This window comes from Macaca thibetana, chromosome 12 (genome assembly GCF_024542745.1).
Source record: "Macaca thibetana thibetana isolate TM-01 chromosome 12, ASM2454274v1, whole genome shotgun sequence".
In the NCBI taxonomy this organism is placed as follows: Eukaryota; Metazoa; Chordata; class Mammalia; order Primates; family Cercopithecidae; genus Macaca; species Macaca thibetana.
The window spans coordinates 21061575-21075979 of NC_065589.1; the positions used below are offsets into that span (position 1 = coordinate 21061575).

The 14405-nt window shown below is 45.3% G+C and overlaps 1 protein-coding gene across 1 annotated transcript in view; it reads left to right on the top strand.

Annotated features, from left to right (window-relative positions):
- The first annotated feature begins 714 nt into the window (after positions 1–714).
- Positions 715–14405, top strand: part of EPHA4 (EPH receptor A4) — a 156946-nt gene continuing 143255 nt past the window's right edge. Inside the window, exons 1-4 of the mRNA XM_050752480.1 lie at positions 715–782; positions 2413–2536; positions 5984–6051; positions 10270–10933. Coding sequence (XP_050608437.1) covers positions 2446–2536; positions 5984–6051; positions 10270–10933 — 823 coding nt within the window. The 5' untranslated portion in view covers positions 715–782; positions 2413–2445. The remainder of the gene's footprint in view (positions 783–2412; positions 2537–5983; positions 6052–10269; positions 10934–14405) is intronic.

Sequence of the window (14405 nt, forward strand, 5' to 3'; positions counted from 1 at the left end):
TGATAACAATGCAGGCAGTCAGTTTCCCATTTCAACCACAGATACATGCAACACTCAAGCTCCTGCAGAGAGGCAACCAGCATCTATTGTTTAAAAAGGTTTCAAAAAGAATTCGGATTGCTCTTTTCTCTTTTGAATCTGTGTGCCAAATGACAGGGACCAATATTCGTCTTCTTTTTCTGTAAAACTCAGAAAGACATGAAAGAACCTAGGAATGCATTTCTTAAAGGGATTTAGTGCAATTGTTTTAAATAATTTATGCACGCACACACACATACATATATCCCCCGAGTACTTTTTTTTTTTTTTTTTTTTTTTTGCCTTTTTACTTGTGTGCAGTCAGTAACTACAATAACTGAAATCCACTTCTTTGGACTGTGACATTTAAGCAAATCTTGTATCTAGAAACCGAAATGCCCAGAGTCTCGCACAAGCTGTTCCTCTGGGCCACCAACTCACACAGCCGCCGCCCAGCGCCTCGGCACGCGCGCTCATCTTATGTAAAAGTAAAAGTTGCTCATGTCATTAACTCGGCTCTGAGTTTGCATGAGAAACCAGCGCAGCTCTCGAGCCAAGGGGGAAAACACGATCTGCTGCGGAGCCCAATGACCTGAAACCGTAGCAGCGACTCGAGACCTGTCCTCTCCTCCACGCCGACCTACACCCCTCCCGCTTTATTTAGGATCTGCTTTTCCGAGAGCAGCCACTCAAGCAACCCCCGAAGGTTTGGTAGGAGTTTCTCCTTGAAACGCTTTCCGATTCCATCTTTTGAAATCCAGCAGGTGAGAGTCACGACAGACTCCGGGACCTCTTGAGCGCTGCCCGCAGCCCCACGGTAGGAGTAGTGCAGGAGACTTGGCGGTGGCTGGAAAGCTCGCCCAACCGCACGTACCACCTCTCTGCTGGGTTGCGGGTTGCGGGTTGCGGTCTTTGTCCGCTCGCCCTTCCTCCGGGGCCGCACACTCCCGCATCTGGCCGGCAGGTGGCGCGGTTGGCTCACGATGAGCTGCGGCCCGGGTTGGAGAGGGGCCTCCACCTCCCCGCGGCCGCCCGGCCGCCGGGACCCAGGCTCCCCGGGAAAACCCGGCCCTGCTCCGGAGGGAGTCAGAGGAGGGGCAGCCTGGGAAGAGGAAGGGAGGCCTCATCGCTAGGAATCCGTGCTTCTGCCAACGCCTGAGGAAATGCACCGAGTGGCGTTGGGGACTGGTCCCTGGGACACCGGCTGCGCTGCCGTCGCCGGATCGCTCTTAGGTGGCTGAGTCCACGGCTCGGGCATCGGGGGACAGACCACAGCCCGATGGTGCCAGTGCCCCCGGGGCCGGAGCAGCCGGGAGGGGCTGTGCGGGTCCTCCTGCTCGCCGTCGTCTCCCGGGGCAGGGAGGGCTGTCCCGGCTAGGTTGGAGCGGGGAGTTGCAGCAGCCGCTCCGGGCAACTTCCCAGTCCCTGTCTGCCTTGTCTGTGCAGCTGCAGGTCCCCGCACCCACACTTAAGCCTTTCGCTTCTACCCCCACCGCTCCCGGACAGCCCAGGCCCGGTTCCAGGGACTCCCCCCGACGCTGCCCCCGGGAAATCCACAATTGGTTCCTGCAGCCCAAGGCCCTGTCGGGGCGTCCTGGGCCCTGGGCGAGGTCCACGGCGTGTGCACAGGGGACGGGGCCAGCGGGGACTTCCTTACTGCTAGAAAGTCATTCCTTCAGTCTCTGGAGACAGTGACGGAGCCCTGCTGCGGGCTGGAAGTTGGGGACCGACTAGGTTCCCGCTCTCCAAGCATCTGGGGAGCCAGGGAAGAAGCAAGTCATGGAGCCACAAAACTCCCCTCAAAGAGCATTTCAGAGGGGGAAGCGCCATAAAGACAAAACAGGGCAAGGCGGCAGAGGGTGGCGGTGGCAGGCGCGCGTGTGCAGCTCAGCCTGGGCGCGCTGGACGCAGACAAGTCGACCCTCCTAAAGAAGCAACCGCAGAGGGACAGGTCAAGTTAGACTTCTTTTATTTCAATAAAAGAGCGTTTTCCTCCATTTCAAACTGCCCGTGGTGGGAGAAAAGGTTGCCAACCTCTTCTCTGGCTCCCCTCGGTCAATTCCAAGCTTTTCGAAGCTCCCTCCGCCGTCCAGGGGCTCGACCTTCGAGGTGACGTGGGGGATCCCGCTGGCTCCCTCCGGCAGGCGGGGGCGGGGACCCGGCAGTGCTCGCCCCCTCGAGCCCCGGGAGACCTCGCGCCCCGCGGAGCCCGGAGGGGGCGGAACCTTGGGGCGGGCCCTACGCGGTGAAGGCGGGGCCTCGGCTGTCCCGTCTGCGCCGCCATTGGCCGCGGGCCCCGGACTGGCGGGCTCACGTCATCGGCCGGGCCCGCCCCCTTGGCAATGTCTTCAGCCCGCTGCTCTCCTAACTTAAGCATTTATTCCACTGGGATAGAAGCGGCAGGAGCAGCGTTGGCACCGGCGAACCATGGCTGGGATTTTCTATTTCGCCCTCTTTTCGTGTCTCTTCGGGATTTGCGACGCTGTCACCGGTTCCAGGGTGTACCCCGCGAATGAAGGTAAGAGCGGGACGGCCTTTCTGTGGTCGGGGACAGCGAGGGGCCATCGCGGGTGAGGGGTCCTCAAGAGCGCAGGGCCAGGTGGTGCGGGGGGAGCCCGGCGTGAGCAGTGCGTCCCGATTCGGGAGAAGAGGACCGGGGCGAGGGGCTTGGCGAAGGGGCAGCGGGGAACTGCAGGGCAGCTTGCCCCGAGGCCGTGACCCGTGCACGCGGCGGGTCTGTCCAAGTTTGTAACGAAAGGCCAAAGTTTATCAGCATCCGCCAGCGAGGCCCGCTCGAGGCGCCCCGAGGGGATGCACGGGAGGCAACGCCAGGATTTGAAAAAAAAAAAAAAAAAAATTACAAGAACCACGTCCTCTCCGGAGCCAGCCCGGGGCGAGGGGAAAACGCAGCCTGGAGCACAGTGAAGCCTTGGTGCTCCCGGGTTCTAGCGAAAGCCTTTCGAGCTCTGGTTTCTGCAAAGTTTCCCGAGCCCTGCGCTTCTCGGGACCGGGCTGCGGGGCCTGCTCCGCAGCGCAGCGGTCGTGGCACTGCTCGTCAGGCGCCAGTGACCTGGTTTCTAGCACCTGGAGTCAGACACCTTTCTCCTCACCAAGCCCAGCGCCCCGAGGGTGCCATTGCGGGCCTGAGGGGCCCGGGCTCTTCACCCCGCAGACTTGGGGAACCCGCCGGCAAGTTGAACGCAGTCGAGTTTTAGCTTTTCGCCCCAGAATTGCACACTGTTTAGAGCTAACGTGCGGGATCGACGGGACCCGTCTGGGTGCTCAGTTTTCTGTACATCCGTTCGGACGTGCTGGGAGGATTGTATGTGCCTGTGTGTCTGTGTCGGGAGATGGGGCGGCGGGGGGGGGGGGCGGTGATCATTTAGATACTGAGAAACCCAGGGAGAGGCGAACGGTGTGTGTGTGTGTGTGTGTGTGTGCGCGCGCGCGCGCGCATGCATGTATGTGTGTGTGCATGTCTGCGTGTGTGTGCATGTCTGCGTGTGTGTGCTTGTGTGTGTGCGCGCGCGCGTGCAACTGCGTATATGTAGGTGCGCGAATGCCTGGGTGGAAGCGGACGCGGAGGATTGTATGTCTGTTTGCAAATGTCCTGAGTGTGTGCGCGTGTGTTCGAGTGTATGCTCGTGCTGCGTTCCAGAGTATGCTCGTACATCGGCCTGCGTGCATCTAGTCTTACATCTGTCTCTCATTCTTCTCCTTTCCGGCATCCATCTATCCATACGTCCGTCCATCCGTCTATCCATCCATTTCTGCATCCATCCATCTCTCTGTGTATCCATCCGTCCGTCTGTCCATGCATCCATCCATAATGCATCCAGCTATATATCTGTCCGTCCGTCCGTCCATCCGTCCCTCCATCCGTCCATCCATCCACCCATTCATCCATCCATCCATCCATCCATCCATCCATCCATCCATCCATCCATTCATCTTACCATCTCTCCAGACATCCGTCCATCCATCCCTGTGCACTCTATCGTTTTCTCTGTTCCGAAGGAGGGAGCCAAAAACCAACTTAGCTCAGCCGGTACCCGGAGCTCTCCGGAGAGACGGAGGCTCTGAGAGATTTATACACCTGCCCACAGACGTCGCTTGGGAGGAAAGGGGCGCTCTCTCACCCTCTGGGTCTCCCCTATCCTTCTGACGTGGCTTCTGGTGGTTCTGGTGCCATCTCGGCCGCCGCCGCCCCTCGGTCCCTAGGGTTATTCATTCTCCTGAGCGGAATCGTTGATCCCGCGTTCTCCTGGCCACTTCACACACTTGTTAGGACGTCCCCTGAGACCTCTCTCGCCCCAGATGTAGAGACTGTTTGCTTTCTTTCTTTTTTTTAAACCCCCCCCCCTTTTTTTTTCTTTTAGGAGAAAAACTTAGGAGCCCAAGACAAAAAGGCGCTGAGAGCCCTAGGCTCCTGTTGAAGGGGAGGGAGGGATGTCTGTTCCCCTCCCCTCCCCCATCTCCCCCATCTCCCCCTTAAAAATTAATTCACTTTGTTGCTTTCTATTCCCATCACGTTTCCTTTTCTCCCTTTTACCCTCCCTTTCTACTCCCTCCCTTTTTTTGTAAATTGGGTCTTATTGTTTCCTTTGTGTCCCTAATCCACCTTACATAAATCCAAATGGATGTAGCGGGCCTTTCTCTAGGGACAGAGAGGAGAGAATGGTTGCGGTGGTGGGGGTGGGGGAGGGAAGGGGGTGGGTTGCGGTGGTGGGGGTGGGGGAGGGAAGGGGGTGGGAACTCCAGGCAGGAGCGACCCAGGGAAGGCTCTACATTTTAAAATCATTAACAGACCCCAGGAATTCAGACTCCCCGAGAAAACTAGGGAAAAGAGACTGATTTTTAACTCCATTGACTTTGAGGTGTAATGAGAGGGAAAGTGGGCAGAATCCAGGGGCCTGGGGGTAAGCTTGAGAGTTGGGGTGCGCATGAGCACAGAGGAAGGCTTCCCATTCCCACCCCTCCCCCAGCCTGAGGAGCCAGCCTGGCTGATCAAATTAATAACCCAGTGTTTTCCTTTGAGGTGGGCCTTTCGACACCCAGGACTGCAGATCTCGGTGGGAAAGAGAGGTTTTGAATTCATTGCGTCCTTTTGGATGTTCCCCTTACCTAGCGCTGTTCTAGCCTGAGCGGGGGACCGCAGCTCGGTAGGCTGTCCTCCCTTCCCCCCAAGCTTTGACGCACTCTTAGGTGTAGCACAAGCACACTAAAGCCGTTAGGCAGCACTCCATACCTAAAATTCAAGCCAGTGATATCCTAGGGGTGGAAGACGAGTCTCTGATTGTCCCCAACACATCTTGAGAAAGAGAGACTACTTGAGGTACATTTGCATTCTGATTCTGCACGTCTGGCATTCCCTCTTTCTGAAACTTTGATATTTAAAAAAACAGCGGATACCATATTCATGGACTATTTACTTGGTTGTGGAGGGGAAAATGTTAGGGAGAGCCTTTGCCTGACCCTTTGGATAGGATACTCTCTGATAGAAGAGAGAATTCACTTGTGGCTCTGTCACCCTGATGAGTTATGTGGTCATCTGAAACTTGCAAAAACAAATAATTCTGGTAGATTCCAGACAGAGATGAATGCAGATTTAGCTCTGGAGTGCAACCGCTCTACATAGATGTATTTATCTTTTTGAATTGTACTTCAGATTCTCTATTCATCCTTTTTAGAAAAATGAATCAAGTGAGTCCTAGGATGGAATTTTAAATGCTAAGCAAGTTAAATAAATAAGAACCTGCAGATTTAAAGAGGGGGAGAAGATCAAATGAGTAATGATTATTTACATAAGTGAGCCCAAGTTTACGTTTTGATCAGTGTTGGATATGCATGCCCTCAGCACATATGGAAACGCTCAAGCAAATGGTTTTTGTGTTACTGGCTTTTTGCAATTGGAAATTAATCTATTTTTCTTTTGTTTTGTTTTGTTTTGTTTTGTTTTTTGCAGTTACCTTACTGGATTCCAGATCTGTTCAGGGAGAACTTGGGTGGATAGCAAGCCCTCTGGAAGGAGGGGTAAGTCCTGAGTTGCTCTCTGATCCAAAGGGTAAAAGAGGAGTGATTAGTAACTTTCTGAGAGTCCTAATGGCTTGATTCTTGTTGATTGTGGTGAGGGGGTCAGATTTCCGCTGTGGCCTATGAAGTGAATTACGCTTTGTTGGAGAAATCCTATACTCCCTTTGGATAGCTCTGTCATGGAAGAACTAGAAGCCAAAAGGGCAGAAAGGGGTTTCAAAATTAGGAGATTGGTGGAGGCATAGACTTAGATGCCTATTTAAAACTAAAATACCGACAGGAAATATGATCCGGGGACCAAATTAGAATTTATGCCTATTACTGTGATGGCCGTGAAGTCCTGACAGGGTTAATTTAAGAGCAATTGTCCTGCTTCCAGATGAAAAAAAAGAATAAATAAAGATACGAGAGAGAAGACATTTCTAATTGTACCTGCATGAACTGCAGGAAGGCTCTGTACCTTGCTCTCACTCTTAAGTCAGCTGCTGTTCTCTTGCACACTGGGAGACAGTCACGTGAACTTGTGTCAGAAAAACCCCAAGCTTGTGCATTCATGGTGCTAAATATGAAAAGTTTAAGTGTCTATAACCTTGAAGAATCTTTGGGGATTGAGTAGGCTGGATTATAAAGTCTGAAGAAAGCATCACTTCATTTCTTCTCAAATTTATAACACTTGTCATTGCTGCCTCCATCTTACCAGGTCAATGGCCACGTTCTCCTACTCCCCCTAAATCACCAGTCAGAATGAATCAGCTTTGGAAAGAAAACAGTACAACATGTAACTGACTTCTGCCAAACTGAAATAACTCTCGAATCCTTTAAAAATTAAACAAATCATCCTACCTTCACAGGCTTGATAGTTTTTGGCCGAGTCAATTGATTAAAAACAATGGGGGTGAAAGATTAGGAGTCTTTACTAGGCAAAAACTGTAATTCTAGAACCTGGCATGGGCTCCACACTGGTCCATTGAATAAAGATTGAAGGATTTTAAAATAAAGATTCATAGAGTCTGTTATCAAGGACATATTTCAGAACTAAGACCAAGCAAGAAAATAGCCATGAAAATGGAGAATTTTAGGCTGTCTTGTTGCAAACAAATTTTGTAATCCACCTGAAATAAAACAGATTGCCCTGTCTTCCTATTTTTCTGCCTGAACTTGACTGTCATTGGTTTGTTCTCTGCTGAAAAATTCCAGTCTGCCCTTAAAACCATCTTTTTAAAGGAGGGAGGAGTGATTGACAGGCCTCTGGCAGTGTAGACAGGCTGTATTCACCACTGATTGCAGGCAATTGCCCTCATCCTTTGAATGTGAAGAAAGGTACAGCTTTATCTTGGTGAGAGTCAGACTCATTGTTAATCCTATACCCTGGAAAGGTCACTGATTGAGGCGAGGCTTTCCCAGGCTATATGTACCAGGGATATTGCTTGGTAGGTTAAAATGTATTAGAACTGCTGGTAAAATTGAGGATGGAAAGTATCAGTACTTGTAGTAATAAATTTAATCAGCCTCATTTTTCTTACTGGTTGCTTTTTAAGTTTGAAGAGAATATACATCTAATGAAATTTTGAACCTGACTTGTTTCACTAAATATATGTGTGAGCTATATGAAAGCAAGGACTGACACATTTTAGGGTACAGTCCATAGTCTATCTAGTTTCTAGAAAGCTTTTATTGCAATTTAATGTGCTGCAGACATCTTTTTCTTCTTCTTCTTCTTCTTCTTCTTCTTCTTCTTCTTCTTCTTCTTCTTCTTCTTCTTCTTCTTCTTCTTCTTCTTCTTCTTCTTCTTCTCCTCCTCCTCCTCCTCCTCCTCCTCCTCCTCCTCCTCCTCCTCAGCTGCTGAAAGAGCACCTGGTCACTTTTTCTAGACACAAAACTTATTTTGGTTGTCTTCAAGTCTATTTAAAACTATGCAGAGCTGATTGTATACAACCGAGTACTTTTCATGGGCTGGATATAGGCAGGTTTTTTCTTTTTCTTAAATATTAGGCATGTAACATTTTAAGCATTATTGTAAGATAAATGAAATTTTATTTGTATATAAAAGAATTAGTCGTTGCAAAATACATAGTAGCCACTGAGAAATTGTGTCAAGTTATAAAGTTTAATTAATCTCTAGATTTTATAATTGATGACTTTTTCAGGCATAGAGCAAAGGGATGAATTGGATATCTATCAGTGAGGAATGGATTGATTGTCTTTAGAAAGTTCTTTCTAGCTGAGAGTAAAAGCATATGGAGTCTTGATCATTCTAAAATCTCTGCTTGCAGTTAGGACATTTAATGTCTTTATTCACTGTTAACTTGAGATAGTAATTTGGTCTGATAATGACATTTATTTCTTGTTGTTGTTATGTTTAAAAAGTAAAAAACAAACTTGATTTGACAATATCACCCAGGAAAATATAAATTAGAGTCAGAGACAATCCATTGTTTGTCTATAAGAACAACTAAGCAAGACATGAGAGTTAGGGAAAGTGATGGCTCCTGATAACATCGTTGTAGCAAAAAGCTACTTTCTTGGTAATATTCACTTACAAGAGTACATTGAGTTGCTGACACTGATTGTGAAATATAAAACTAAGGGAGGATTTGTCACTATTCTGGTGAATTGATCAATGTGGTTAGACAATTAAGTTCAGACTGAAAAGTTCATATTAGACCTGAATTATCCTGCATGAACTCTGTAGAGATAGTCTATGTGCCTTCATTGATAAATGTGTTTTTCCATATTCCCATTGTTCTGAGAAGAGAAGCATGCTGAGTAGGTTTTTTTGAAGATGGGAATCTATTTTTGGATTTACATGAATTTCCTAAAATAAGTAAATTACTGGTGATTTTATTGCTTACTGGATAAAAAGAAATTTTCATCACCACAGGGCATTTACCCCTCCTAGTTTCAACTTTTATAATGGTAGCAAATGAAAAGGATACAGAATTTTATGGCTTATGGTCCTTCACATAGTAACATTTCCATCCATTAAGAGTTTTCCAGTGCATAGTTGGGAAACCCGTTAAAAGATGCATTAATGATTCTATGTACTTCATTGGACTGCATGGAGCTTTAAGTGGAGCTATCACAGAATACAATTTTTTTAAAAACTATCTTTTGTTCCTTCTAATTATATTCATATGTTTGTTAGATACTTCAGCTGATTTATAACAGATCTATATCAATGCGTTACTGTAGATGTTAATGAAAAATTTGAGGCTGCCTAGCAGTCTAGTAGGATCCCCAAAAGTTTTGCTGCTTTTAGGCTTATGTTTAAAAGCTATAATGACAGTGAAATGATTACTTTAGTCACAGTGAATTCTGCTGAATTCAAGTTGTCCTACCATTAGATTCTTTGTGTTAGGAAGTAGAATGCAAAGAAAATGGTACTATCTCCTTTCATTTTCTTGGGCCTTCAGTCATAAATACCACTTGCTATTTTATTTTTAATGTTCATGGAAGAGTTAGAAGCAAAGCATGTCTGTTTTCTAGTTTTGTTATTTGTCTATGTTTTAAAAATGAGAACATGTACACATTTTTTAATTGAATACACACTCTTGAAAAGTTGTCTACTATTATAAATGATAGCATATTTGAGAAATCCAGCCATAAAATTTACTCTCTGTCTTCCTAGGATTACTGAAACCAGAATGGTGGGATTTTCTTTTCCCCTGTAAAGAGTAGTGAGGGTGCCAAAAAAATCAATTGCCTTTTTTTTTTTTTTTTTAAGGTATTAGAGAGCAAAGTTCTGACAGGAGCACTACTAATTAACTGATAATTGTCTTCCTTTGGCAAGCTCTACTCTTCCTGCCCTTAATTTGCAGGTCTCTGCTCAGTGGTTGAAACAATACACATACTAGTTTTTCATTTATAAGTAAATTTGAACTGTTGCCACTTGAAATTGTAGCTGTTGTAATAGGTGAATTTGAGGTTGTTGGACCACCACAAGGAACCGCTGAGAACTCACAAGCAGTAAATCCACCATTGCCTCTGGATTTCAGGCAAAAGATTGAAACAATTAAAAAAACAAACAAAAAAACACTTCCTCAATAAAATATTATCTTATCTCCCATAAGATCCTTTATTTAGTGATGATGGGTGCTCAGTAGTTTGCTTCATTATTGAAAGGAAAATGATCAGGTGTCCTATGAGAATAAAATGGGATTGACAAATCACTGCATGATGAAACTTTGTAGTTGATACATCTGCTTTGGATCTTTGCAGTGGGAGGAAGTGAGTATCATGGATGAAAAAAATACACCAATCCGAACCTACCAAGTGTGCAATGTGATGGAACCCAGCCAGAATAACTGGCTACGAACTGATTGGATCACCCGAGAAGGGGCTCAGAGGGTATATATTGAGATTAAATTCACCTTGAGGGACTGCAACAGTCTTCCGGGCGTCATGGGGACTTGCAAGGAGACGTTTAACCTGTACTACTATGAATCAGACAACGACAAAGAGCGTTTCATCAGAGAGAACCAGTTTGTCAAAATTGACACCATTGCTGCTGATGAGAGCTTCACCCAAGTGGACATTGGTGACAGAATCATGAAGCTGAACACCGAGATCCGGGATGTAGGGCCATTAAGCAAAAAGGGGTTTTACCTGGCTTTTCAGGATGTGGGGGCCTGCATCGCCCTGGTATCAGTCCGTGTGTTCTATAAAAAGTGTCCACTCACAGTCCGCAATCTGGCCCAGTTTCCCGACACCATCACAGGGGCTGATACGTCTTCCCTGGTGGAAGTTCGAGGCTCCTGTGTCAACAACTCAGAAGAGAAGGATGTGCCAAAAATGTACTGTGGGGCAGATGGTGAATGGCTGGTACCCATTGGCAACTGTCTATGCAACGCTGGGCATGAGGAGCGGAGCGGAGAATGCCAAGGTAAGAGGGTCCATATTGTAGTTTTTTCATTGGGGCTTAGTGCAAGTAATTAAATCAGAGATGAGACTAAATGGAGTAAAGCCGGTAATTAGCAGCCCCTGTGGGATGTGGTGGGACATAGGGGTCTAATGAGTAAGTGCTATAGCTCCAGGTGGCAAAGCTAAGACGTTTCTAATACTGACAAAATAAATGATGCTGGTGTAATCAGCAGAAAGCCAAACACATTTACTAACAGGCACTTAGATCTGAACTGGCTTGATGCGCCCTCTGAAATGTAAATGAACAAGCTGAAGAAACAGCCTTGATTGATCCTTACTTAAGGAGGGCGGACACATTTTTGAGCCATAGTTTTCCTGTCTACGGACTTGGTAAAATGACAAAGATTGTAAATATCTCCCATCTTCTGCACATGTGCGTGAATGATCTAAATGTGAAATTAGGATTAAGTTGTTCCAGTTCCCGCCCACTGATTAAAATCGAGTGAAGAAAGTCCATTTTTTCTTTCTGCCTTGTGGACCGGTGGAGATGCGACCCAACGAAGTGGAGGCATTGCTTCAAGTACATTCTGTTCTCTGAGCACCCACTGATGGGTTCTCTAAATGAAATCAATCTTGATGAAAGACCTCTTTATTTCTCTTAGGAGGTGATAATAAAGCAAGCAAGAGTCTTCTTATTTGATCCGTGGTCAGAAGCAATAGTAAATTGGGTCACAATTTGCTATTGATTTCAGTTATTGAGTTTTTGAAGAAATCTATGTATTTTTATCATGTTAATTACTACTTACCGTATTACTAAGTTAATTTTTTTTTTCTCATCTAAGGTTCAATGTATGCAATTTATTCTTGCCTTTTACCCCTTCCTGACAGAATGCTGGGGAGTATATAAAGTCCCTTGCTTTACAGAGGCTTTGTATCTGAGTAAGAGATGAGAGTAATTCCTATTTATACGGATTGTTTGTCATGTATTTAATAAGACTTAAGAATGTCTTTTATTCTAAGTTTTTGTCTTGTTTGGTATTTGTTTTTATAATAGTAGTTATCAATAGTCTGCGGCTGCCAATCCTGTTATGGTTACTACTAAATAGTTAGAATGTAATTCTGGTTTCATCTATGAAACAATCAGATTTATCTTTTCTCTGGGTAATTGTTGAGCTGTAGATGGCATTGCCACATGGTTCATCTGATTTGGTGATTAAACAGCCTGAAATAACTGACTGCCAAACAATTTGTCTGGCATTTCAACCATCTTAATGACAGGGTGGGATTAACTATGGGGTAATTCACTTGATTGACTGAAAATCCAGTTATAACCTGAAGAAAATTGCGTTTTTGGTGATTTGGTGTCATAAAGTTACGCGTTACTCCTTTCATAGTTTACACTTTTCTGAAGTGGCATTCCTGCTTAGCTATAGTATTTCTAGGAGTAACTAACAGTCAATGTTCTTTCATTTTGTTGTAAATAGAATAAAGAGTGGCTGTCTTTTCTGTTGATTCAGAGATAAAAATTTTTTTAAAAAAGGAAAATATGTAAATTTAAAAGTTTACAAGTTGGAATTCAAGGATTTTTAAAATGAAGATTAATGCCTCGATTTTTTGTTTGCTCTCGACTTAGCAACTGCTAGATAAGCTGTACCGAATTGATACCCCAAAGTATATTCCGGTATTAATATAAGAAAATATGTGAGTGCATTGTTGCTGGCACCTAAATTACTGTGATCATAGCAGGAACAGTGAAATGAGCAGGGCAATGACATGCCGTCACATTTCAGAGTAAATTATTCTGCCTTTTCCGTTTTGTAAGACAGGACCTGCACATCTTCACATGTCAAGATTCTTATATATATTTTAAGTAAAACAACACTGGCTTCCATTTCCTGCTAAAATGTTCACTCTCAGGGTTAGCACATCTTCGTGTATCTAATGTCATTGATTTTCCATTGTCACAGAGCCCGGTAACTCATACATTGCTACGTTGTGAAACTCCTTGACATTTTTACAACCAAAATTAGAAAGAAAAGAGAAAAAGATGGTGGGGAAAGTGAATAGAAAGGCAATTGAACATTTTTCTGGTTTGCTTTATGGAGATAGTCTTGGGGATCCAGTTAATCACGTGGTTCCTCGAAGGGGAGGAATACAGGGTTTCAAATCTAGTCCACTTCCGAGCAAGCTGTTCCTAACACGAGGCCAGATATTTAACAGAAGAAGAAGGTGGATTGAGTCGTTTTTGAGAAACGTCAGTGTTTTCAGGCGTGTCAACCAAGTTTGTTTTTGTTTTGCTTTTGTTTTTGTTTTTGTTATTTTGATTTTTTTTTCCCTGTTAATAAAATGATTAACTCTTTCAAGACACTTTTTGCACAAGACCTTGCACTTTGGTTGTTTGTTTCTATTATTGCCATGTGAAAATTTCTGATGAAGTTAGGTAAGAAAAAACTTGAAGGACAAAGGATTCCAAGCTTGAGTGGGACTTTGAAAAGATGACTTGAGACACTAAAAGTCTTGGGAATAATAAAAATGGTTGGCCCTATCCTTGATACCGTGACAGGCATCAAGAGTAGCACCCAGGCACAATGGAAAGAATATAGAGACAAGGAAAGATGTATGAATGTGGTCACTTAGCTAGATGACCTTGAGCATGTTTCTTAAGCCCTGTGAACCTTGGTTTGTTCATCCATAAAATGGGATGATAATAGTTATATTTAGCTTACAGACTTGCGATGAGGACTTGGGGTTGTAAGATTGGTAAAAGTCACCTCATAGATCATGCAACAACTTGAAACTAGCATTTGTGTTGTCATTGTGCTCTTCCCAACGTCATAGCTGTTGACTTTTAAGAGTGTTGAGTTGAAATAGTAAAAGGAAAATCCCTGACCACTCCTTGACATCAAGGCTAAAGATAGGAAGCATCTCCCTCCTTTGCCCTGACAAATAATAATATACATTTTCACACTTTGTATTGCAAATATTATTTGGAGGATGTCATTTTTTTTTCCTCCTTGGTAGGAAAGAGAACTTTCCTTTGAACAAGAGAAAAGTGACTTGTGGGTAGGACAAGAAAGAGGGTGTAAAGAAAGCTTAAGAAGGAATATAAAGGAAAACTGGCCAAGTCTTCAGAACTCTGGCAGCAGGTTCCTCCCCAATTGTCTTTTCAATGGTTCTACTGTGGCAGGACAAATAGAAGAACAGGTGAAAGGTCACCTACTTCCTCATCCATCTTCCTTGGGGTCCGGGAGGTCAGAGTGAAGATTGATTAAGATCTTAAATGTTTGACAAAGGATCCTTGGGCAAAAATGGGCAGGGCGGGCGGGGGCCTGGGGTGTGCTGTTGTTTGACTCTAACCCTGATCATCCACTGGAGTCATCAAAGGACCTTGGGGACAGAACTACACTTCCTCTTGCAGTTCCTACCCCCAGCAGTACATGCTAATGGAGAGGAAGGATGAGGGCAGGGGGATGGTGGGTTTGCCCTCTGAAGCA